At 37.3% G+C, this 25,307-nt stretch overlaps 1 protein-coding gene across 27 annotated transcripts in view; it reads right to left on the reverse strand.

Annotated features, from left to right (window-relative positions):
* LOC101174692 (calcium-activated potassium channel subunit alpha-1) overlaps positions 1 to 25,307 on the reverse strand; it is a 159,094-nt gene that overhangs the window by 59,891 nt on the left and 73,896 nt on the right. For 20 of the 27 annotated variants that reach the window (XM_020709521.2, XM_020709518.2, XM_020709515.2 and 17 more), the window contains exons 4-9: positions 18,563 to 18,656; positions 17,946 to 18,057; positions 5,571 to 5,646; positions 5,317 to 5,392; positions 4,048 to 4,218; positions 1,951 to 2,042 (exon numbers count right to left, since the gene is read on the reverse strand). In XM_020709521.2, coding sequence (XP_020565180.1) covers positions 1,951 to 2,042; positions 4,048 to 4,218; positions 5,317 to 5,392; positions 5,571 to 5,646; positions 17,946 to 18,057; positions 18,563 to 18,656 — 621 coding nt within the window. Of the gene's footprint in view, positions 1 to 1,769; positions 1,862 to 1,950; positions 2,043 to 4,047; positions 4,219 to 5,316; positions 5,393 to 5,570; positions 5,647 to 7,106; positions 7,377 to 17,945; positions 18,058 to 18,562; positions 18,657 to 25,307 lie in introns of those variants that run through there. The other 7 variants (XM_020709517.2, XM_020709540.2, XM_020709530.2 and 4 more) reach the window with 2 other exon arrangements.

Below are 25,307 nucleotides of genomic sequence, written 5' to 3' on the forward strand. Positions count from 1 at the left end.
CTTCTCACTTTCCCAAAGTCTTAAAGTCTGTTTAAATGACAGCAGCCCAGAGAAGCCTTTCAAAACAGCTCCTACTTTATCAATGCTGCTCTGTTTGGAAGCCATATTATCACTCAGTTACTTTAATATCATCATTTCATGTCCCCTTTACTTCTACTGTTGACAGGGATTCATTGGCAAGTCCTAAATCCATTTGACAAACTGGTTTTATTACAGCAGAATTCCTTTCGAGATAAATGTGCATTTGAGATGTTCTGAAAATTCTTGGACGTATTCAGAGCTCGTGCGTTTGGTCGGGATCTTCTGATTGATACCATATGTCTAACCAGAAGGAGAGTTGGAAAAGGGCGCAGATGGGGGAAAAAAATATAGTGTGTGGGAGAAACTATTCTTGGTTTTGACAAGGGCCTCTCTCAGCCTGGGCTGGGGTCACTGGCCAAACACAACATTTCATCAATCTTATTTAAATGACAGGCAAACATTACTGAAAAGAGGCACTTTTTTCTCCCATTCTACTGCTGATTCTCTAAACTGTGTCCAACTGAAACGAATAGGATGAGGATTGTAAATAAATGAAAAGGACGACAGCAGATAGTAGCAAATTCCAAGGATAAAGAAATTAAAAATAAAAATTTTAGACTTTACGACTGGAATAAACAGTGTGCTGAAAATCAGTAAGGTTTGAGCCATAAAGGGAGGACAAAAGCACTGCACAAGGATTGCGGTATTGTTGCACAAACCAAATAGTCACAGACACTTCACAAAGTATGAAGCCTCTGCTGCGGGAGGCCAATCACAATTACGTTTAAATACAAGGGGGCCTCTGAAGACCAACACCACACAAACACCGGACAAGCACCGAGAACCAAGCAAGCAAAGCAAGCCAAAAGCATTTGAGAGCCTCCAATGGGAGCGAGGCATCCAGCATTCAGGGTGTGGGAGCTGACTGAAGATCAGGGCCAGAGTAATGTCAAGCATTGATGATGCGATGTGCCAGCAGTGACAGAAAACAGGAGGATGACTTCTCCCATCAGGTTAGCAAACAATGAAAGAGCCACAAGGCCGCAGGTCAAAGAGAGCATGCGGAATATGATGCATAAAAAAGAAAAGAATAAGCCATGCAAAACAAAAAACAAAGAAAAAAAGTAACCAAAAAAGAAAGTAAATCCTGCAATGTTCATTGCAATTGATGATGCTAAAAAGACCACCAATGATAATGCACTTGCAGATATTTAAATCTCTATGTTTTGCAGGGAAATCCTTTTATAGACGGATAGTAGGGATTTCATGACTCTTTATTTTTAGATAGGATGCTGTTGGCAGGACTGTGTTATTGAGACACATTTGATAGCACTTCTACAAGTTAGTAGGCAAAACATCAGAAGTGTAGCAGTCATGAAAGCTCTATTTTCCAAATCAAATTGAAGCCAAACAGAGGCTGTGTCAAGGAGAACAAAAATAAAACAAACAGCACACAAATGAGTTCAGGAAAGCTTTGAATGAAGGATAGAGAGATGCAGATTAAGAAAAGGGTCAGACTTAGAAAGAAGATAGAAAACAGTGAGAGACAGAGTGAAAGGGACATGAATGTGTGTCCTAGTGGCCAAGGTCTCCAGTCACACAGTGTGACTTGACATAATGCACTTTTACTGCAACTAAACTCGACTTTACAGATCTAAAAACGTCACGTTAACTAACCCCCTGTGCCTATAAGCGTAAGGGGGAGCACTTGAGTCACACAACCACACCTTGTCTGGATTTCAACTTACTTTCTGCCTCGTGTCGAGTTATAACTCCCTCCGTATTTCTTCCGATTAAGGATGAGAGCAGCAATTTCTGGCACGTAGCGAGCAAACATGGCCTACATGCATGGAACAGAAAAAAGAAAAAGGCATGCAGAGAGGGTTCTACCGCACACAGAAAAACAGCAGAACCATCTGGAATACTTACTTTCTCCCATTTACCGCACTATAGGAACCACCATATTTCTTGCGGTTTCCTATTAACTCTATGATTTCAGGGACGTAGCTGGCAAACATGGCCTAAGGAGAAGATAGAAGACAGGAGAAGAGACTAAAAAAGAGACTACTAAGCCACAAAGTGGGTTCTGGGAGAGCTGGTCCATCATTCCAAATTGTTTTAGATAATTGAATTTTTGAGTTTTTTAGTAAAAACATCTCTTTTGTCATCTACAAAAGCCTTATAAACAAAAGAGATATCTAAATATACCAAAAGTTAATCTGGCATTTTGCAAAAAAGTAGCCCCAATTTTTTAAACCAAAATGGTGCAAACAGGTTTGGTTGCTGAGAGAAGAATTTTGTTCACAGCTGATGACTAAGTCATTCTGTGAAAGCACCCAAAGCCTTGCTGGTTGAGTCTGAAAAGCCAAGCGAGTATAATAACCTATGTGCCATGTTTTGTCCAACAAACACAGATGATCGGGCAGGTCGATGTGAATAGGCCCACCTGATGGTCCACAGCTGCAGAATACATCAAGACTCATTTGATGGGCTAGAAAATGAGCTGGATACATTTTGCAACGTTTTTACAGCCTCTTTTTAATCCACAGGATTGTAAATCGAACACAAAATGGTCTGGTAAAACATCATAGTTAAAGTCCCACTCTGATCATCTTTTAATCTGTTTTCAAAGCGTTCCCAACGCATTATGATTATACTGTTTTTTAACCTAGATCAATAAACCTGTGTTGTTTTCTAGGACTTAATTTCTGCAGAGCGGCAATAGTTAATTAGAAATTCACCTCTGAGTTGTTGGCAGAACTGTTGGCATAGAGTAAGCCTGCCCCTGCTTCCTGTCATCCATCTGCTTACACGCTCTCCCGCTAGCTTAAAGCCTAGCTCTATATGTCTAAGTATCAGAAAGAAGCGCAGCAGGGAGCTTATGGCTTGCTGTAGTAGCTTCTACATAACACCTACAAGATTTTTCCATTTGCTTCAGTTTTCCTTTGCTCCTGATTTACAAAAATAGGAATAAAGAAAGACTCAGAAATGCAATTTTTTTCCTGATCTTTCTTCTCGAAAAAGGAAATTTCTTCTCAAGGGACATCCTGGTAAAATAGAGGTGAAATAACTATCTGTCCTCCATCATCAGATAAACGCCACAAGGACATATTAAAAGACCAAAAACAATTTTCATCCGAGTGGGTCTTTAACAAGGAAAAGTGATGTTTTGAATAAAGTCTAAAACGAGAAAAAAGAAGTGAACATAATTTATTGAGAAAAACATTTAATACAATGTCTTTGTAATCTTGAAAACATCTATAGTGTAATCATCATTTAGAAACGATAATTTCCTGAAGCCTCCAGAACTCCCATCAGCGGAAAAGGCCATTGTATGAATCCAGTCCAGCTCGGACTGATGGGAACACAGGTACAGAACAGTCACTGTGATTTGGCTTCATCTTTTAGCATTTATAAGACGATGCGGAAAAAAATGAATAAAAACAGTCACAACGTAAGTGTGTGTTTATATATATATATATATGGCAGCCTGACAGTATGCTAGATCAGAGGAAGGTGAAAGGGAAGGAGTGGGAGGCTGTCGTTGCCATGGTAACAGTCAGGCTGGCCTAAACCGTATCTCCCTGCCCCTGTGTTTGTTGGAAGTGTGGGAGGAGACACAGAAGGAGGGGTGTCCTGAAACCGCAACTGCTATTAAGAGAACGACCACAACATTATGAGGCAAAAATATATGCTCTAATTAAACAGTTAAAGAAAGGACACACAAGTGGGAGGAAAGGAAGGACCACGAGGACCTGGAACTACAGGTAGACAAGATACATAAGGCTTAGCAGAAGGCTAGGGCTACACAGTAAACAGGAACTAACAGGTTCAACTTTGAACATTTTTAAAATAATTATGATATCATATTTCACTGAAATAACATTTTTAAATTCTGGGTTTTTTTTACGTCTTCCACAGTTTTAGACATTTTTTTTAATGGGGACAGACATAGGACCTCAGGATGGGGGTGGGTAAGGGGTGGGGGGCAACAGGTACGAAGGGAAAAGAAAAGTCTGGTTTTACCAAACCACCGAGGATGAAGAAGACCATGAAGAGACGACCCAAGGTGGTTTTTGCATAGACATCCCCATAGCCCACTGTGGACATAGTCACCATCAGCAAGTACACACATTCCCAATAGGATAGCGACTGGGAATTTTGGAAGTTTTCCCAAGGGTCCCCTGAGTTTTCCACCTAGAACAAAAAAAAAGGAGTGATGACTAAAATGTGGAGATATTTAAAACTTTTAAAATAGAGCAACTTAGTACATTTGACAAAATGCAGTAACTAGTTTTATTGCATTTATTATCCTTTTTACACAACATAGGAAGGTCTTTTATTCTCTATATGTTGATCCTTGACTACCATCTAGTGGTGAGATGATGTGGTTAAGTTGCAAAGAGGCTGCAGTATAAATAAACGTAATAAATCTATTTATTTTAAACTTGAATTTTTTTTAATGCATTTGCCTTGATTAAAAAACATTTTTTACTATTAAAATTTTAAAAAACGACCTCTTATAATTTTTTTGTATTGGTTTCCTCTTATAATATCTAAACGTTTAAAAAGTGAAAAAGTAAAGGTTCATTAGGCATGCCTAAAAATTAAAGAACTCATTCAATTTTCCTTTATGACTGTAATCTAAACAATGAAGGCCTCAATTCACTTATCCAAGTGTATAGCAGGATCACATTGTGGGGGCAAAAAAAATATTAGTGAGTAGCAGTAATATTTTGGACCGGTGTTTCTGAACAACCTTTTTTTCCTCAAGAATGTATATATATTTTTGAGACAATTAGATGCACACCCTATATATATTTACATATTAATCCATTCCCAAACTATACAACCTGATTTGAAATACATCATTGGTGTACATTGGAGCAATGTTTTAATACATTCATGTCATTTCCTGAGTCTTTTTTTTTTTTGTTCAAGTGTTGAACTTTTTTGACTGCAAAAGAAAAAAAAAATTTATTAACAACAACAAAACTTAAAGAAAAACTTTTTTTTTATATTTTTCTTTTTTCTAGAGAAAATACTTTTTTTTTTCATTTTCTGTAGTCAGTCAGCGAAATTTCCTTGAAAGGCTGCACTTATGTCAAGGTTAAGATGCAGACAAAAAATTAAAAGACTATTTCTAGAATCTAAATTTTAATCTGCTAATTATTCATTAAAAATCTCAATTCGGACCAGACCAGTGACCATCAAACAGGTGGATGCACCAGGGAATCATCTAGTTTGTGGCTCAGTAACTTGTTGACCTCTGCTGAACCTCTGTGATTCACTCACCAAATGTATGAATCCAGCAGCTGTGAGCCATGTGCTTATGAAGATGGAACACAAGTTCACCAGCTTGATAGAATTGCTGGTTAAAAGAGGAGGAATCAGAAAACACAAACATTGACGCACTGTAATTTTACATTTCAGAAAGTCACCTTTACATAGTTGAAACATTTTTGGGGTTGATTTATTCTATGTTAAACATTAATGTAAGCAATTAGTCCGTATTGTATGTGGAATCCCCACAGAAGGCTTATTCTTACCTTGTTTTCAAGATATTTAAGAATTGTAATATTTCTGAGAACTGAATCAGCCGCAGCGCTCTCAGGAACCTTAAACCTGCGTAGAAACAGAGAGAAAAAAGCATAAAAAGAGTTGCATTAGCATGAAATGCACTGCTGAGACAGAAAAACCTTTGATGAAAACAAATGTTATATCTACAACATGTTTATTTATGAAAGGGGCAATGCATATTAACCAACATTTAAAATAAAAATTAAATATGCCAGATTTTAGCTGCAGGATAATTTCTTTGTGCAGTCACCTGGCAGCTTGATGGAACTGAAGAAAGAAAACAGATTTCAAGGAGAATAAACTATGCATAAGAACATAAAATACAAATACTAACAGTATAAAACTGACCAAATATTTTAAAATCAGTATCTGTTAAGTAATAAAATGCTTTGAATCCTGTTCACATGTGATTACACATTTGAGATTTCTGAAGCAACAGTTTCAATTGTTTTTTTCAAGGTGACAAAACTTGTACTTGTTTTATTTTAATGGGTATGCTGTTGCAGAAAGCTGAACCCTTGTAAGACAGAATGTTTTGCATGAAAGAACGGGATTACAGTGGCTGGAGTTCCTGTTAAAAAACCTGCAAGAAGGTTCCTGTTTAATGAATTCATTTAATGGCAGACGGGCTAAACCATGAAAGACCTTAAATACCATACAAGCTGATTTAAAATGTTCAAAACTCAAGAGTTTTGAACATTTGATGTGACAGGGATGCTGAGAACAGGGTTTTCCTCTCCAAAGCTCCACATACCATAAAATGTGACCAGATTACTAAATTAGTGTTGTTTTAATGTATTTCAGGAAAATACAGCACTTTACAATGGCAGTATAACTAGTGGAGGGTGCTACTACATTGCAAATCATAATTTTACATTCAGACAATTTACTAGGAGCATTATGTAAACCGCCCTTTTGTCTAAATCTCCTAGCAGGGATTACGGAACAATGTGAGATCCATCCCAATGTAATTTTATATAACCTGTCTGATCCAGAACAACGCCCCCCCAACACCCCACAAAAAGAATAAAAACAACATGCAATGAAATACTTTTTGCCAGCATTACAATTTATTGGACAAAAGCAATTTAAGCAACAATATTGTTTGATAAAGGAAGTAGACTTTATTATTCAAAAGGTTGAAAAATTGAGTTTACCATGAAAAAAAAATGAATGAAATTATCTTTATGCCTGATTTTTAATCTTGATTTACTGATATTTGACAGAATTAATTTAAGATTTGGCCACATTCGGGTGTACCACCGACTTTGAACCACTAAATATTTGTCTGTTAAACCATTCTGAATACAGAACCTGGTATGTGTAATTGTAAATATTTTACTTTAAAAAAGGTGTAGTGTGTGTGGTGGTGTGTTTGAGTCAGTGATGTGTGAGGAATTCTTAATGATATCAGAGTAGTGTAACAAACCATGTCTTTCCTAAATTTTATCAGGTCATCTGACTGCAAATCCAGATAATCCACACACCAACACTAATGCTCTTACCCCAGTTGGAGAGGAAGCGTAAACAGGCCCAAACTGAATGATAAAATCCAGTTTGTCTTCCCTTTTCCTCTTGGCCATGATGACCCTGCCTTATCCTATATCCATTCTGAAAAAGATCGCCACAGGATTTTTTTCGTCTCCATGTCTCATGGAGGGATTCTAAATTAACTTCACAGTGTGTTCGACGGTAGACAAGCAGCTTTGGAGGAATCATTGTAGCGACTGAATCCTATTAAGGTTTTCCTTTAAAGTCCAATATGATACAATTTCCCCCAAAAAAATGTTTCAATTTTAAAAAGTACATGAAAGATGTAGAAAAGAATTTGAAAAATAAACTATTCCTTGGAAAAAATGTTAAAAATCTAAGCGATAATGACTGCTAAAGACCTAAAAGCTTCCAAACGCAGCTTGAACGTGCATTTTTTTGTCTCCGTCCTGTCAGATAATGTCTCTGCGACAGAAATGTCAGCCCTGATATGAGGGCTTTTTCCTTTTTTCATTTTTGTTACAGTGCCTTTAATCCCCACAACACAAGCAGATTTACCTTTCTCCTGCTCCTGTCAGTGCATAAGTGCTAAACCTTTGGAAGCAACAAACAGCTGTGCACAACATCATTTTTTAAAAAAGGTCTGTCGTCTGCGAGGGATTAGCAGAGATGAAAATAATGCACAGAAAAAAAAATTGATTTGGTTTTAAAATGAGGAACTAGCCCTGCATTGTGACAGTTCTGTCCGATGCATTTGAAAGGAAATTAGTTCTGGCAGAAACAGAAATTCTTTCAGTATTTAAATAAATAAATAGAAAATCTTATGCAATGTCTTCAATTTAATTTCTTCTAGAGATTTACTGACAATGGAACTGCAGCCTCAAGCCTGGACCCATGTGACCAATTTGACCCTCACGACTGGATATTATCATTTGGTCTCACACCATCTTCTGAAAAAGCCCAGTTTAGATCCTAGCAACTTGGCCAACTATAGACCAATATCAAACCTCCCCTGTATTTAAAAAATCCTAGAAAGAGTTGCAGTTAAGCAGCTTTACCGCCACCTATAGGACAATAGCCACTTTGAAGATTTTCAGTCAGGGTTTAGACCTCACCACAGCACGGAAACTGCACTAGTTAGAGTTTCCAATGACTTATTATTGGCCTCCGAAAAGGGAGTACTTTCTATTCTGGTCCTGTTAGACCTCAGTGCAGCCTTTGACACTATCGACCACAGTATTTTATTCCAAAGATTAGAGCATGACATCGGGATCAGAGGATCTGCCCTCCAGTGGTTTAAATCCTATTTATCCGATAGGTACCAGTTTGTTAGTGTAAATGGACATTCCTCTCATTGCACTCGAGTTAGGTACGGAGTCCCACAGCGCTCAGTTCTAGGACCAATCCTGTTTATGCTTTATATGCTACCCCTAGGAAACATAATCAGGAAACACAGCATTAATTTTCACTGTTATGCGGATGATACACAGTTGTATTTATCTATTAAGCCTGACCAACTGAATGCCTGCATCAGAGACATCAATACCTGGATGACAATTAATTACCTCCTCTTGAACCCAGAAAAAACTGAGTTTATTATACTAGGTCCTAAAAACCTCAGAGATGCTCTGTTTGCTCAGATAGTCTACCTGGATGGTGTAAGTATAGCCCCCAATTCCACAGTTAGAAACCTAGGGGTTCTATTTGACCAAGATTTATCATTTAAGGCTCACATATCTCAGGCGTGCAAAACTGATTTTTTTCAACTGCAGAATATAGCTAATATAAGAAAGATACTCTCTAAAAATGATGCTGAAAAACTCATCCATGCATTTGTTACGTTAAGACTGGATTACTGTAACTCTTTGTTAGCAGCGTATCCCAAAAGTTCTTTAAGAAGTCTCCAGCTTGTTCAGAATGCAGCAGCTAGATTGTTAGAGATCACATCACTCCTGTGTTAGTTTCACTTCACTGGCTCCCAGTTGATTCTAGAATCAAGTTTAAAATCCTCCTGTTAACCTACAAGGCCTTACATGGTATAACCCCATCCTATTTCAAAGACCTCATAGTGCCTTACCATCCAAACAGAACACTGCTTGTGGTTCCTAGAATTAGTAAAAGTACAGTTGGAGGTAGAGCCTTTAGCCACCAAGCCCCCGTTTTATGGAATGAGCTCCCAGCTCATGTAAGAGAGGCAGACAGTTTCTACATTCAAAGTTAGGCTTAAAACATTCCTTTTTGGACAGGCTTATTGTTAGACTAGTTGGTGTTAAGAGAATATTTACCTTACTGTTAATTTTTTTTTAATTAAACTTAGCAATAATAATAAAGTTGTTATTAGGCTGCTAGAAGTTTGAAGCCGTGGAAACTATGGTGCACTGGGGTTCTGTCCACTTTTCTCATCTACTTCTACTCTCCTTCTCTTCTCTATTCTTGATCATTACTTATCATTTAGTTCTCCATGCCTCTGTTTGGTGCAGTACAATTCATGTACTGTCCCTCTTTCCCACTCCCCCTGGAATGACCGTGTCCCTCGTCTCTGGCTTGCCTTTACTACTTCTCTTAGATAAGTTAATTCTTCTCTAAGAGTTCTGGGACATCGCCTGTCCATCCTGGGGGAGGATCCCTCCTTCATGTGGGCACCCCTGAGGTGTCTTAGTTTTTTCCGGATTCCGTTTTTTTAGGAGTTTTTTAGGAGCTATATAAATAAAATTGAATTGAATTGAATCGGCCTTCTCAGGAAGAAAACGTCAACTTTTTTTAAAGGTGAAAAATCTGGGCATTCACGAAATGAGCACGAAATGAGCAATTAGATCTCTTTAATTGACAAAAAAAAAATCCTGATTGTAACAGAGCCTTTCAAGAAAATAATTCTTAATAATCCGGGGGGGGGGGGGGGGGGGGGGTCTTTCTAGAAATTGAAATTACATTTTACCTTTAAAAATAAAAAAATCTGAAATCATTTGTTGCCTTCCAGTGGATTAGTCCGGAGGTTTTTAATCTTACAAGGACTGGTTGAAAAATCATAATGTGATGAAAACGTTTTATTTTGGAGAACAGATAGGTTCAACTCTTTATTCCTATGTTCATATTTTTTAACTTTGCTGCTTCACAAAATAAACAAACAAACAAAAAAATTCAAGTTCATTTTTAAAAACCCAGATTGAATCTACTCTTGGGTTCTCCAGGGTTGAATATCTTTGTGGATATAAATTATTTTGTTATGATTCAATCCTAATATAGTTAAATCATTGCTTGTTTATGAGAACTGGACTGAGTGTCTCTTTTTCCTGGCATTCATAAGCCAAAATACCATATTACTCAGTCATTATAATTGACAGAATACCGTAATCATTCTTGCTCTGCTGCCTTTTCTTAACATGTTCTTGCTAATTCTACCTTTTTTCATGATATATTGTCTGTTGTGCAAGTTCTTCAAGTCAACTAGCCAATCAGACATCTCAATAAAAGTATGTGGTATCACATTCAAAACATTTGATAGATTTTGTGTGGGGTGGACGTCCAACAAGCTCACTCCTGATTGGGGAGTGTGGTTCTCAAAAGTATTCTCGGCCAACTCGGACCAATCACTGCTAACTGATGTCTTCTGACTCCAACGTGGCGGCGCCCCGTGTTGCCAAAAAAGGGCAACTGAATTGACTTCATATCACTGGAGCTGGACGTAAGATGTTTTCTATGGGTGACGTCACACTCACTCTGTCCAGTTCTCAGATACAGTCAATGAGTAAAATGCAGTCAGTAGGATGTTGTCACTGAAGGCTATCAACAGAAAGTAGGTCAAGCTGTAAATTTATTGGATATTTTTCCAATTAATTCATTAAATAGTTGTTCTTCCTGAGCAGAAATTCAGCTATAACATGTGTTCTGAAGCTTATCCTCTCCAAAATAAATAGAATAAAAAAAACATGCGTGGTCATTTCTGTGAGTATGGAGAAAAACACAAAGAGATGATCTTCCTTTGGACGCGTGTAACACTTGCCAAAGCTTCTCCCATGCACGTGTCAGCTCAGCTGATCCTCATTCAAAAAGGCTTCCATCATCTGATCCCACTCTGGTCTCATTGAGGTTTTTCATGCCCTCGCTGTCACATGTTCTGTACACTGGGACCTTTTATCAATCAGCTGTCTGTGGTGGCTCATCTGGGATATAACTGGCAGTCAACCCATCCAGGATTAGATTAAACGCCGTTACATTGCACTTTAGCATGCACGCTAGTGTACAGGCCACTGGTTCTTCCTGCTCATTCATGCAGGACAAAAGGCACACACATATCAATTTAACACTAACTACACATTTTTGCTCTGTTAATATTTTAACCATTTTAACACAATAAAATAAAATTCAAATTCCAGAAAAATGCTCTCCCCTCCCCTGCGTGTTTCTTGTCAGTGGTTAATGACCAACATAAGGCACACACACTTATGGCTGTCGGGTCCTGTAAGCCTTTTTCTACAGGAAAACAGGGTTTGATAACTGCACACTAGTGCACCACTAGGAGGCAGTAGCAGGTTAAAAGAAAGAGCCACAAAGATGTCCTTTACCCCACTGTTCAGCACTAGATCAGCAACCCAAACAGATCACCAGCAGATTTTAAAACAACTTTTTGTATATGTTGTTTGGTAAAGCCTGATTATAATTGCACTGCAGCATGTGTGGAAATGACATCACGGATGTGAAAGGCTCTATGGCATCGAACTGCTCCTTCTTTCACTCAGCTAGAACTCTATAGAAAAGCTCAAGTAGTTCAACAGCATTACTTCCTTTTTTCCCACTCAAGAACTCTTCATGTACATTAGCCACACATCATTCTGATCCACTTAATCAATGCCTAATTCCCAGAGGCGGGGAGAACATGAGCTGAATTACACACGGGGTGCACTTGCTTGAAAGCCCAGAGGAGAAAGATTCTACCACACAACACAGATGAAACCTCCATTAGTGGCCTTTTTGTTAAAACACCTCCACAGGATCTCAGTGGTCACCTTGTGTAGTTCTGCACATCTTAGGTTGAAACTGAGGGCATGGTGATGGTTTTTTAAATAATTTTTGCAGGGAATGGAAAGAGAACATGAACTATTTCATTCCATAAGGATCATTTTTAACAGCCACCAGTCCTTCAATCCATCTGTGTATAAAGCCTGCTGAGGAGCCATAATGAAATGGCACTAGTCATATATTGGTCTTCTGAGTCTTTCCATCTTCAAAGAAGTACTTGGGAAGGAAGTAAAAATGTCATTAATTTATGAGAGAATCACAGATTTTAATTTGAAAGAAAAGTTAGATGTGAGGTTATAGCTTCCTCCTCTCACGCCGTGTAATTGTGAATATTTTCCAGGCCCACCATGGCTCAATTGCCGTGTTATTTCAGGATGGAGGCAGCTCATTAGGATTCTTGTCCTTGACAGGGCCTGAATACCCACCGACACTTTCGGCAGACCATTGGCATTCTGAAAGCTATCACCAGCTTGTTAGGGTACACCACATCCCACTGCAAATCTACACACTGTTAATTTTATAACGCAGGCTTTACAGCACTTAGCCTTTAACATGTGGACGGGAACACGACCAGATAACATGAGCTTAAGCAAAATCAGTGGGAGTTTTAGTCACCTGTCCACTATATTTATGGAAGAAAAAAAACATATTTTTTCAGATACAGTAGATCAGAAAAAAATGTTTCTGATCTATTTGAAATTACCAGGATTAAAATAATTGGAAAATTGAAAAACGCATGTATTAATAAACACACTAAAAATTATTTTTATGTGCTGTTATGAGCTGGTGGTTACACTACAAGATACAGCCTGACAATCATTCTAAAAATGAAAAGCTCTTGTTTTAAACCAACATTTTTTTTAATTTGAAAAAGAAAAGGTATTACAAAAGTTAATTAATTTTCCAATATTTTTTAACTGCCATAACTCTGGTAGAAGTTCTCTAAAAACATAAATTAATACATACGCAGTAATTATGTATATATAATAATTAAAATGCTGGCATAAGAGTGCCAGCATTTTAGTGATCAGCTTTCTCACATATCTTGTAAAAATATGATGTATTTCACACAATGTCCCAGTTTAATGCTTTAACTTTATCTACATTTCATGCAAAATTTCACCAGATTATCACCTAGCAGCCAGACCACTATTTCGTATTCTTTCATCACCCTCATGAAGACCCGAACACCAGATAAGTTGGGAACATGTTACATCATAAATACCAGTAGCCCATTATTTGACTCCCCCGTGTCTTATTCATTGCAGTTCCTCACAACGTAAGCAAAAGAGGTTGCTTCTACAGTAGAAAATATTGACGGCTTGTCTCAGTACCAGTGATTATATTGTACATATGCACAGTAGACTGAAAGTCATGTATGCATACTTTTTTAAATTATGCCTATGAATACATTTGAAATGGTAATAAAGGAATAGAGAAATGCTTGCACAAAGGAAAACAAGCAGATTCACTTTGATACCTTCAAATGATACATGTTGGTGTAACACCACGGTAACACTGCGCTACAACTCAGCTGACTTGAAAAGCGTGAACAGTAAACAGAATGACAAAGATGTGAAGAATAAGGTTGTCAAATACTAAAATACAATGGCAATAGAGACCTTTTTTCTGGAATGCCATCAGCATAAATAACCACTAGGCAGTTTGGGTGTGTGTTTGTATAGGCTTTTTGTGGTCAAATTTGATGTTATTTAATCCCAAAGAAATCATGGTGACATGAGTGTAATGCCATACGTTCACATTATCCTTGGCAAGTTCAAGCAGCCACTTCCAAAGAAAAGTCTATGTAATTGGACAAATATACGCGTTTTGGGCTCCTGTTTTTCAATACTCTTTCATTCAGGCGTCACTACATAATCTTTTAAGTCCATTTTCTGGCTCTACACACAGAACGCGCTATTGAACGCGCTATTGCTATTGAACACATGTTGAAAGTTAAACCAGTTCAACTTTGACCAATCAGGGAGTCGGATTTGGTATTGACGCATTGGTACCATCTAAAAAAGATGGATTCACGGAAGTGCCAGATGTTTAAAAACTGATCATGAAGGAAAAAATAATAAAAACTGTTTGTACTGTACTTGGCCTGACGACTACGACACCAGTCTTTCATGTATCAGAATAGAGCAGGGGTCGGGGACCTATGGCTCGCGAGCCATATATGGCTCTTTTGATGGTCACATGTGGCTCGCAGACAAATCTTTAATTATACTTTTTTTTTTTTCATTAGACCAGTCCTTCTCGGGCGCGATGCGATGCCAGAGGCGCGCAGTAGTGGCGGTGCTTGGAGAGAAAAATCTGCGCCAGCGCTATAAGTTTACAATTATCTATTATTCACAGAGTTTGTACCAACTGGAAACCTGTGAATTGCCGTGCCTAAAAGTGCGCGCTCCCGTCTCTGAGAAAGAGTAGCGGGGACGGGATGTGTGAGGGAGAAAGCAGAGGGGGGGGCTGAGGTGTTGTGGGGACAGGCAGCAGGTGAATAGCGCAGGGATTGTAAAAACGTAAAACCCACTGCCCGTCACTCACTGCAGCGTGTGAGTGTGTGTTTGGCTCCCCGTCTGCATGTGAGCAGTCTGTCTCACATCTAAAGAACATTCAGACCTACGATCACGTTTAAAGTCTCAACGCCTGCATGAAGCAGAAACTCACCACGTATCAACCAGACTAGACCATCAGCAGAACTACCACGAGAAATACTCATCATTTATCAGCAACAACATAACAATGTTATTCAAAGGAATCCACAAACTTATTGTACTTTAAAAATGTTGAAATTACATCAAATGCACACATTAATTTGTATATTTAATTTTAAACATATTGTCGCGGTCTGAGTTGGACTGGGTGGCTGTTGGGCCGCGTTATAAGTTCTGTAGTTCAATGAACGCATCAAGCAGAGATCTGATTGGCTCTCAGTTCTGTCGCTCAGCCTGTTGTTAGGTAGTTTGGACCAATGGGGTTCAGCCATGGGCCGAATAAGGGAAATGGGAGGGTTGGAGCGGGAGGGGGGAATATAAAGTTGGGAGAAGCGCTCTCGTGTCGACAGGGGAGATTCAGGAGTTGCTGATTTAATTGAACGGCGTTTGTTGCGGTCTACAGTAACCAGAATAAAGAACTTTAAAAGAGGTTAAGTCTCCGTGCCTCAGTGTGGGAAAGGGACACTACATTATTGTATGGCTCTTTGCAAATTACATTTAAAAATATGTGGCGTTTATGGCTCTCTTGGCCAAAAAGGTTCCCGACCCCTGGAATAGAGTCTGTAGCAAGATTCACTAGATTGCAACACTTTGACGTTTTGCACCAAGGCTCTTCCAACTGTGAAGCCAAGTGGCAGAATCGGGTAGAAACAGTCCAGTGTGAACCCCATATGTTAAAAGCACACTCAGGAACCCGCGTTCAGCACAACACATGCCTGTGTGTACGTAGCATAACAGAAAAATATCAGTTATGTGTTTTGTGGTCCACTTGTTTTGTGGTGTATTCCACGTACCGTATTTTTTGGAGTATAAGTCATGGAATTGTTCCTAAGCGACAATGAAGTGAGTGATTTGAAGTGATAAAAAGAGTTTATATGACTTGCTAGCATGATCTTAATGCTATAGTTACTGGAATAATTGTTCAAATGTTGCCCTGTTCTACTAAATACCTCCTTTGTTTCATTACAATTAAATAGGATCAGTGTGTTACAGCAGTGAAGCGTGCAGACATTCAGTCTATTATTTGATTTGTTCAGATTTATTTGTTTCAAGCATTAATTGTAATCAATACAAAAAAGATCACAGATCGTTACTTATGCCATTTTTATGATTTGCCTTGTCTGTTCATCTTCCGGTATTTAGTCGAATAAATTTATCTTAAAAAGGGAGACTTATATATGATTTTCTTTTCTTTATTATGCTTTTTTTTTTTTTTTTTTTGCTGCTGTGATTTATACTCCAGAGTTACCTATAGTCCAAAAAATATGGTATTTTTATTTTTAAGTAAAAATGGGTCTGGGTTGTTTATTGGTTAATTCATTATATTTTATGCCCTACAGAATAAAAGAACTTTGTAACAAAAAAAAAAATTAAGGCTTTTTTCAAGTAGTTAGTAAAAAGAGAAGAAAAATTCAGCTTGAAAATTTGTGATTTTAATTTAGCTTTTTTTAGACATCATCGTTTAAACAGTCTACATTTGCCCAAGAGTTTGGTCAAGTTTGAACCATCACAGTTAATTTATTTTGGTTGAAAAAGCTGATTGGAGAATCCATTAGAAGGCAGAATTAGCAGCAGCAACCCACCATATTTTTCTTTTTTAGGCAAAAAGGCAGCAGATCTGCAAAAGAACACACCTACAAAGAAACTCTTTATACTGCAATATAATTCAGGTCACAGCTCTCTGAACACAGTCGGAAAAGTAGGTCGTTATGTAATGCAGGTTAGGGTGTTTTCCAGTCTCCTCATGCATGAACTTTCAATCACACATGCTTTTTGCATGTATGTTTTTCTGTGTGCCAGTGAGAGTGCAATAATAAATTGGCACCTTAAGAGCTTCTACAAATATAAGACCTTCACACAACAAGAACAACAAAAAAAACCTAAATGGAATTCACAGCCACTCAAACGGAGTTGGAGAACCGCGGCTCCCTTTCGTTTTCCTCAGTCCATTCACTCTGCTGAGGCTGTGCTCCCTGAAACCTTACAGGAACCCAGCCCTGTCACTTCACATGATAACAGAGAAGTGACTGCAGCCCCAAGCAACAGGGCCTTTGAGACATCCTCCCAGGAAGAAGGAAACATGGGAGGAGACAGGGGGAGAGATAGAGAGGGATAAAAAGCAGGAGTGGGAATCACAGAAAAAGGAAAATCAGAAATAAAGAAACTAAAATGTGTAATAATGTGCAAAAACTAAAATTAGCAACATATTGTAATTTATTTACATTTTTTTGTTATGTTGTTATGATTAGATGACTGTCGGCATGCAATAAGAAAACAAAGTTTTGGAGTAGGAAAGATACTAACAAAAACTACCCTAGATTAGTGTCACAACATTTAATGTTATGTGTATAATGTTTTAAAGTTCCACATATTGTTTTTACATTTTAATATATCACAAAAGGTGTCGTGTGGGTTCAAAACAGAGACACAAAAGTGTCCCCTAACCCAGGGGTCTGCAACCTGAGGCTACGAAGCCACATGCAGCTCTTTTATCCCTCCATCTAGAAAAAAAACTGTTTGTAGTTTTGGTTATTTTGTTTAATTTAAATTAGTTTTATCATTTATGTTTAGATTTTAAACATGACAGAAAACTGACAACTGATGGTAAAAGATTTAAATCATTTTCAGTGTTTTACTGTTCATAATAAATTTAAAATTTGGCTTCTATACTAATGTTGTCAGATTTTAAATACATAGAAAATGAGAAAAAAGGATGAAAGCTCCATAAGTCACAGAAAATGCTGTATTTGGCTTGGCTTTCTTACATTTTTAGTTCAGTAGAATAATCTTATTTAACACTAAGTGAACTTTATTTTGAAATGACTTGCATGTTTTACTGTCATAATTAAGGTTAAATATATAAAAATATATTACTGTTATAATTCAATTATTGCAATATTTAAAAGCTTTATTTGGTAAATGAATGGCTTAATGGCAAAAAAACATAGATTCATTGTGTTTTTAGTTTATTTTTCTAAACTTTCAGGTGGGACTTTGCTGTCTTCGCTGTAAGAATCTGGCCTTAGAGGTTGCAGACCCCTGCCTCAACTTACAGATTCCTAAAAACCTTCATAATCTTATTTGGAAACAGACACTTTTAAATGCATGCAAACTTACCCAGCCAGCTTCTGTTTAAGTAGACAGAGACAAAGACAGGCGGAACAGTGAAGAAGTCAACCACCGAGTTGACCTCCAGCCAGAACCAAAGCTTGTCATTGGCTGCTATAAACTGTCAGGGAACAAACAAAAAAAAAAAAGAAAAACATGACACCTCACTTTCTTTTCACGAGAAAGGCCACTGCAGCTCACAATCACAAGTCAAACTGCTGTGTCTTCTTTTGACAGTGCTGACACAATACTTTGGGGGGAAAAAAAGAACATGGAGGAGTTTCACCCTGCTTGCTGAGTCATGCACATAGATGGCGGTGTAAGCAGCTTATAAGTTTATTTATTCATTCAGAATGTCAGGCTTGCATTTGCATCACCGCTGCAGTGGTGTGACAGACATCATAGAAACATCTATGTAACAAAGTTGGGTTAAGTTTTAAAGGCATGTTGTGTAGCTATTTGCACAGGACAAAGGTGGGAGTATCTAAGAAATATTAGCTGTCCTGCAGTTAAAAAATGACCAATCAAATTGAAACAAATATTTTAGTCATGATGGAAACTGAGTCAAGCAAAACCAACACCTTTAAGTGAATAATGCAAAGTTTGTTGCATGTGTGCATGCTTACCCGCAAGCCAAAGTATAGAAGGAAGAAGACATTGAAGGCCATGTCGATCTGCAACGTGAAATCGTCGTAGAAGCTCTGACAGGATTCAATAGGACTGGAACACAGAAGAAAGAGAAGAAATAATACTTCATTAGGATTATCTCTTGTCAAATATTGCAAAATACAAGCTAATGCTTAGAAAACATGATTTAAAGATCCACTCTGATGAAAATGGTGTATTTGGTGGTTTTAACATGTTCTTGTAGCTTTTTTCTTATGTTGCAGGACATAAATAAAGGAAAATTAAGCTTTTTTGTTCCACCATTGGGTTGTGGGGAGCTGTAAACTAGAAAGAGAGAGTGCTGACTGATGATGGGAAGTCGGGGCAGGTTTACTCCACTTCATCACACCCGCCCACAACTCAACTCAGAGGCAAATTTCTAAAAACTACAGCTGCTCTGCAGAAACTATGTCTTAGAAAACAACACAGGCTTCTTATTTTGGCCACAAATGGTATAGTTATATTTAACCCTTGTGCTATCCTAGGCACTTTAACATTGAAAGTTGGGTCATCTAGACCCACTAGACAGTGCGCTGAACCTTTTTTCTTCAATGATTTGTGATCTTCACTGGTGTCCATGGATTACATGAAATCTTTCCACCTTTATCCACCTTTGTCATGGTAGTGAGAACACGTCAATGTAAAGGTGGGGTCATCTAAGATAGCACAAGGGTTACAAGACACTTTGAAAATGGATCAAAAGATGATCGGGGTGGGACTTTAAACTGTTTTTAACCATGACAGGTAAACAAGTAAAATAGTAAACTTAAAAAAAATGAGCTTTATGTGTTCATCGCTTTTAATTTGAGCAATCTGCAAAACCTCAACTGCTAAAAGTGAAATAAAAAAAAATCATTCAGTGTCCGCCTACATGTTCTCCACCGACACACATGGGGTCTTGGATCGAGATGAAAGCTACAGTCAGTCACACAAAATCAATCTTAAAATAAAATTCCTAGCTGCTTTGATGTGATGGAACTTTGAGCTTGCATGAATTATTAAGCGTCTGTCAGATCCTCATATTCCAGCAGATTTTTTTCTTTCTTATTCATGGTGCATGAAGTTAGCAATCGCCCGGACAGTGCTGCTTTGTAAATTCTGCTTCGCTGATGATGAACGAGTTGCAATCAGTCAGCCCTGTCACATAATCAATCATCTTATTTGCAGGGCAATGATTAACCATTAGGAAGAGAATGTCTCCAACAAAAGCAATAACAAATGGTGCATTAAGCTCATTCCTCAGCTGATCACAGGGCCGTGCAGCAAATATTCCTCCCGGGAAGCAAAGAAATTCAACTGTGAGAAAAAGCCGGAGCATCCAGAACGGTTTGGGTGCATGGCTATTTAGAGGCAGTTTGACCAGAATTGATTTCAGTGATGATTTTTTTCAAACAGCAGTGAAACTTTACTTTCTTAACATCATTGCGAAAGACATACCACTTCACTCTAATGGTCGAATGCACGCGCAGAGGACAGATTGCTTAAGGGGAAAAACCCAACTTTTAATTCATAATTATGTAGCCTTTCTTGAGGACAGCAGCCCAAGGACAGACTCGATCTTTAGGATGATGTAAAACTCTGACTTTATGCAGCAATGTTTAGAATGAGTCAAGGATGTGAGGTTCAAAATATAGATTTTGTTTCGCTGTGTTGTGCATTCTCATTAGGTTTCTTCAGCATTTCAACAACATTTTTATTGAAGGTTCTTAGTGGAAAATATAGACATTGTGATCACCAGAAGTTTTTTTTTTACTCTAAAAAAACCTTAAAATGAGAAGCAGAACCAATTTTTTTTTCTATAAACATGACTGCAGCTTTGAAACCACACCACCTACACTCCAATGTCATTGATCCATGAATGTACTTATTGCTCACATACTCAATTATTCCACACACATAAAAACAAAAACACACATGAACATAAGGAAAGTATAAATACCCGTATCTACACAAACACGCAGATGGTGCATACCCAAGACACCATTTGGAGTGGTCATTGTGGCACTTCCCCCAGGCCAGGCTCTGTCCTAATTCTGAATAACAGCGCATTTTCAGTCATGTGACTCACAGCAATCTTGGTAATTTATAGAGAGATGGTCGGCACACAACAGGGGCAGCGCTGTTTCCTGAATGAGTACCAGTTCTTATTTATAAGACATCATTTTAGCTAAACTCTGTCTGATTTAAGACAATTCTATTAGTTTGATATCACTGGAACAAAGGAAATTCTGAGAACTGCCGATCAAAACATGATTCATGAACTCAGATGTTCAGCCTTCATGGCGTGTCCAGCAGAGCTGCAGCTGATTAAAACGGCTTAGTAATCAACCATATTTCCTCTGACTAATATTGAAAAAACATTTTAGTTTTTAAAATGTGATAAAGCTGAGACACTCTTTTTTTACATAATACTAAACTAGAAGCATTGTTTGTTTGTTTTTTAAAGGTCATTTTTTTCAAACAGTTATGTTTTGAAATTTTACTCCAATTAAAAGAAAGGGAAAATTGTATTTATTTTAAGGCAACAGTCTACCAAAATGATTCTTGATTCTTGAGGATCTGGATGGACGTGCAGATTTCATCTTAAAGCAGGACCTGACCCCTGCCCATACTGTTGAAGTATTGATGATTTTGAAAATACTTTATTTTGACTGATTTGATGTAATCATAATATCTGTCTTTATCGTTTTAAAAAACTGAGAAGTAAACGGTCATTCTCTACAGAATTCTAATTTTTTAAAGTTCAATTAAATGCTTATCGATTGAACAGTGGGCCCTGCATCTATGATCTATGAATTATTATTTTTGAATGGAGTTATGGAAATGAATACATGTTCAATTTTTTGGAAAGGGTGTATAAGCTCAGAAAGAGCAATAAGCAGCAGGAAAATAATGATTTGCAGATAACAACAAAGATGGATAGTATCTCAGAAGAAAAAAACATTTTTCCCTTCACTAACTTTCAAAAATTGGAAGATCAAGTCAGAAGAAAATGTAATCACATAGTTCAAGGTATCTGTTTTTAAGATCAACTGAGCATATAAGTGAGTGGCCCTCTAAAAATAGTCCAAAACACCTTTAAGCAGTCCACACAGCAAGTCCTTTCCCATCCTTGGATGCATGACCTTGGATAAGGAGCAACAGCAAGGTTGTCCCGTGAGAAAACAAAAACAATACTCTGCTGCCCACTTGACTGACTGCTAATTGCTTGACAGAGCAACATTCACCAAATCTGTGTCGTTTCTCTCACCGCAAAAATGTCTTCCTGCTCCAGTACATCTCTGAGCATCATGTGTTATAACACGCTGTACATCTCAATATTTAGTGTGCAAACACTTCAAAAAGCCTTTCAAGTGTGATGCATATACAAGCATAAGTGGCGGGGGGGAAAAAAAAAAGGAATCTTAGGACTGAAAGAAGGTCTGATAATTGTCTTAAGAGACTGATTCTGATCCATGCTAAGCTAAGAAACACTTAAGAACCTTAGAGGGTAGTGGACAAATATAAGCTCTTCAGAGAAGCTAAAAATAGATGACTCAAATTTTCATGTAAATGACTCACCTCCTGCTACAAGCATTTTACTGCTTTGGTCTGTAGCAGTCTGTGAATGAAAATAGCACATTGCTGAAGCAAACTACACTTCATTAAATGATGCTAAAAAAAGACAGCTCCACCGGAGGAAGAGAAAAAAGATGAAAAAGCATCAGAAGTTTACTCCACAGCTTCATATCATAATTTATTCAAAGAGAAACAAAAACAAATTGTAGACACACTAAATCAATTTGAGGTCAGTCAGTCAGCTTATACTGTCTATTGTTGAAGAACGTTTAATGATTTTAAGCTTTATGGTCCAAAAAATCCATTAAAGGTCATTAGTTTAGATTTTTTAGATGTGTTAGCTTTATGAATTTCTGTCTAAGATGGAGGAAGTGGCCGGGGAGAGGGAAGTCTGGGCATCTTTGCTTAGACTGCTGCCCCCGCGACCCGGATAAGCAGAAGGAGATGGATGGATGGATGCACCAACAAGGATAAAATAAACTGTGCATAATATTTTAATATGTTAAAACCACAGCTGACATCAGACTACCAACTACTACATTTGCTGCATTGAAATGTACCTATGTGGTATAGGGAGTCTTATTTTGAAAGGAAGTCATGTGAATCTCTATCAAAAGATGCAGTATGCACTATTACATATTTCGATTAAAAAAAATCTTTGGCATTTTAGTTATTAAAAAAACCCAAAACAATACATTAATTTATATTCATCCTAATACAAACATTAACATAAATATTACTCAGTATCTTACTTTCAAAAGAATGAAGATAGTATTTTGATCTGATCTGATTTGATATGAAATGGTTTATTTAAAGCAATCAAATAAGAATAATACACAAAAACAATACAATCATCAGTTGTACATTCATACAATGACGAATCAAACTAAGGATAATTAGACATATTAATAAATATTGCTTGAAAGGGAGTGGAAGGAAGCGAACTGATATAATCCTACCCCTGTTCTACCGTAACCATTTTATTACATGATGGGTCATTATCCGGTTCCAAGCTTTTATAAGACAGAATTAAGAATCCTGAAATATCAATAAAGCACATGACAAAAATGAATTACTTAAATTATTATGAAAGAATGACTGTTTTAGAAATTAACATGTCAAATGCAGATCATTTATCCAAAATATATGCAGATTATGTTACTTATAAAAGTCATGTATGATTGATAAAATACTATATTAGTAAAATAAACAAAACACTGTTTCAAAAATCTTCATAGCAAAATTTGATCAAGTATCAAAAGTTAAAATAAGTGCAAATTTATGTTTCATTATGAAAAATCATAAATCAATTTTTCAATTTTTATTTTCAAGTATTTGCGCCTCCTACTGGGTTGCAGTCAGTAAATCAACTAGAATGGCTCTTTACGTGTTGAAGGTTGCAGATCCTGGTATTGGATTTGCCAAATTGCATCAAAATGATTGTTTTGAAAGCGTTTAAACATTAATTTCTGCCACTAATAATTGAGTTAACTATTTGTACCTTTTTAAAAATGGATTGTAATTCCTATGAGAGGTTTTAAATCCCAAGTTTATTTAATTTACTTATCAAAAAAACATAAAAATATCAATTACATGATACATTACATGAACAAATATTCACTGTTGAGATATTGATCGTTTATTAGATTATTATCCAAAACAAGACTTTTATAGTAATACAATTTCTAATTTATATGAAAGTTAAAAATATATTTTTTTAATAAAATCAAATCGAAAGTTGTTCTTTCTTATTTATTTATTTATTGGCTTTACTGGGATCGGGATTGACATTAATAAACAGGAAGTTGATTCAATGACAGCGCCTGTCCTTTTGTGGAGGGCTTTCCAGATGTTGCGGTACGAGCAACCATCTGGAGTTAGGCTCGGCAGCAGCTCCCTGATCATAAAAAGTTAGTTGTGATGTAACACCGATGATCGGTATAAATGTGCTACTGACATTTCACGAGGGAATCAGTCAGTCATAAAAAAATGACTGGGAGTCACGGTGTAGGAAAAAAAACATAAACAACCCAGGGGGAGAAAAATTGTATCCATGAAACTGCTGAAATTAGTTATTGGGGATTCTTTCAGCTTAGTTCCCAAAAATTATGAGTTTACAAGCAAAAGTTTGTGTTCCTGTGTCCTTCTGCAACGTGACTTGTGTGTGTGCAAGAGTGCACACACACAAGTCTGCCTGTGTGGCAAGGTGAGGTTGAGAGAGGAGAGAATAGAAACAGAAATGGAGCAGGAACAAAGGCATCCCTTTAAGAGAAGCCTGCTGAGACTTTGTCCTACATTCCTCTTTTTTTTCATGGGCGCACAGAGAAGAAAAAAGAAAGGACGAAGTATTAAAGCTGATTCAGATGTAGGTGGGAGAGGACACAGTCTCCTCTCATTGACAACATCACTGAAATAGCATGAGTTTGGCAACTAAGCCAAAGTGAGCCGCAGTGCAGGAGAATGAAAGAAGCCCTTTTTTTTTAGTTATAATAAATCTCTATGCAATAAAATATACTAATTGAAGTTTCTTTATTAATTTCAATAAATTAAAAAAGCAGCAACATTGTCATCTCTGTGCCTAACTAGCGGAGTTTCCAATTATCAATTACAGAGATGGCCTTCTTCGTTCCTTTCATGAAAGGCCCACCTGCATACAGGTGGAAACAAAAGCCTCCTGGGAAACTGATGCCGGTCCTGCAGAAAGGTATATTGAGTATGAATGTGTGCCCTCGCCCCGAGGGACTAAGCTGTATTGCTGAAATAGACATAATAGCTCCAGCCTCCAAGGATCCAACCCACATGCACTTACTTATTCCACCAAATGTCTTTCCTCACCATTTCCACAGAGACCGAAGCCCAATCCCTCCCACTAGTGTTGCCTTTCTCAGAAATAGCTTAGAATGATCTTTATTTCAGCCAACAGCCAAAAAAAACAACAGGTTGGAATGCAAAATGGAATAACAAACGCATAATAATAAAACCGTAATAATAAATAATTGATACCAAGATAATTAAACCATATAACTATTACAATATAATAATTACCATATAATTACCATATAATACCATATAATTTCAGGTACCATATAATTTGTACCATTATAATAGTAAATAATAAATCGGCCCTCCTTGAATTTTAAAACGTTA

This window comes from Oryzias latipes, chromosome 15, assembly GCF_002234675.1.
Source record: "Oryzias latipes chromosome 15, ASM223467v1".
Classification (NCBI taxonomy): Eukaryota; Metazoa; Chordata; class Actinopteri; order Beloniformes; family Adrianichthyidae; genus Oryzias; species Oryzias latipes.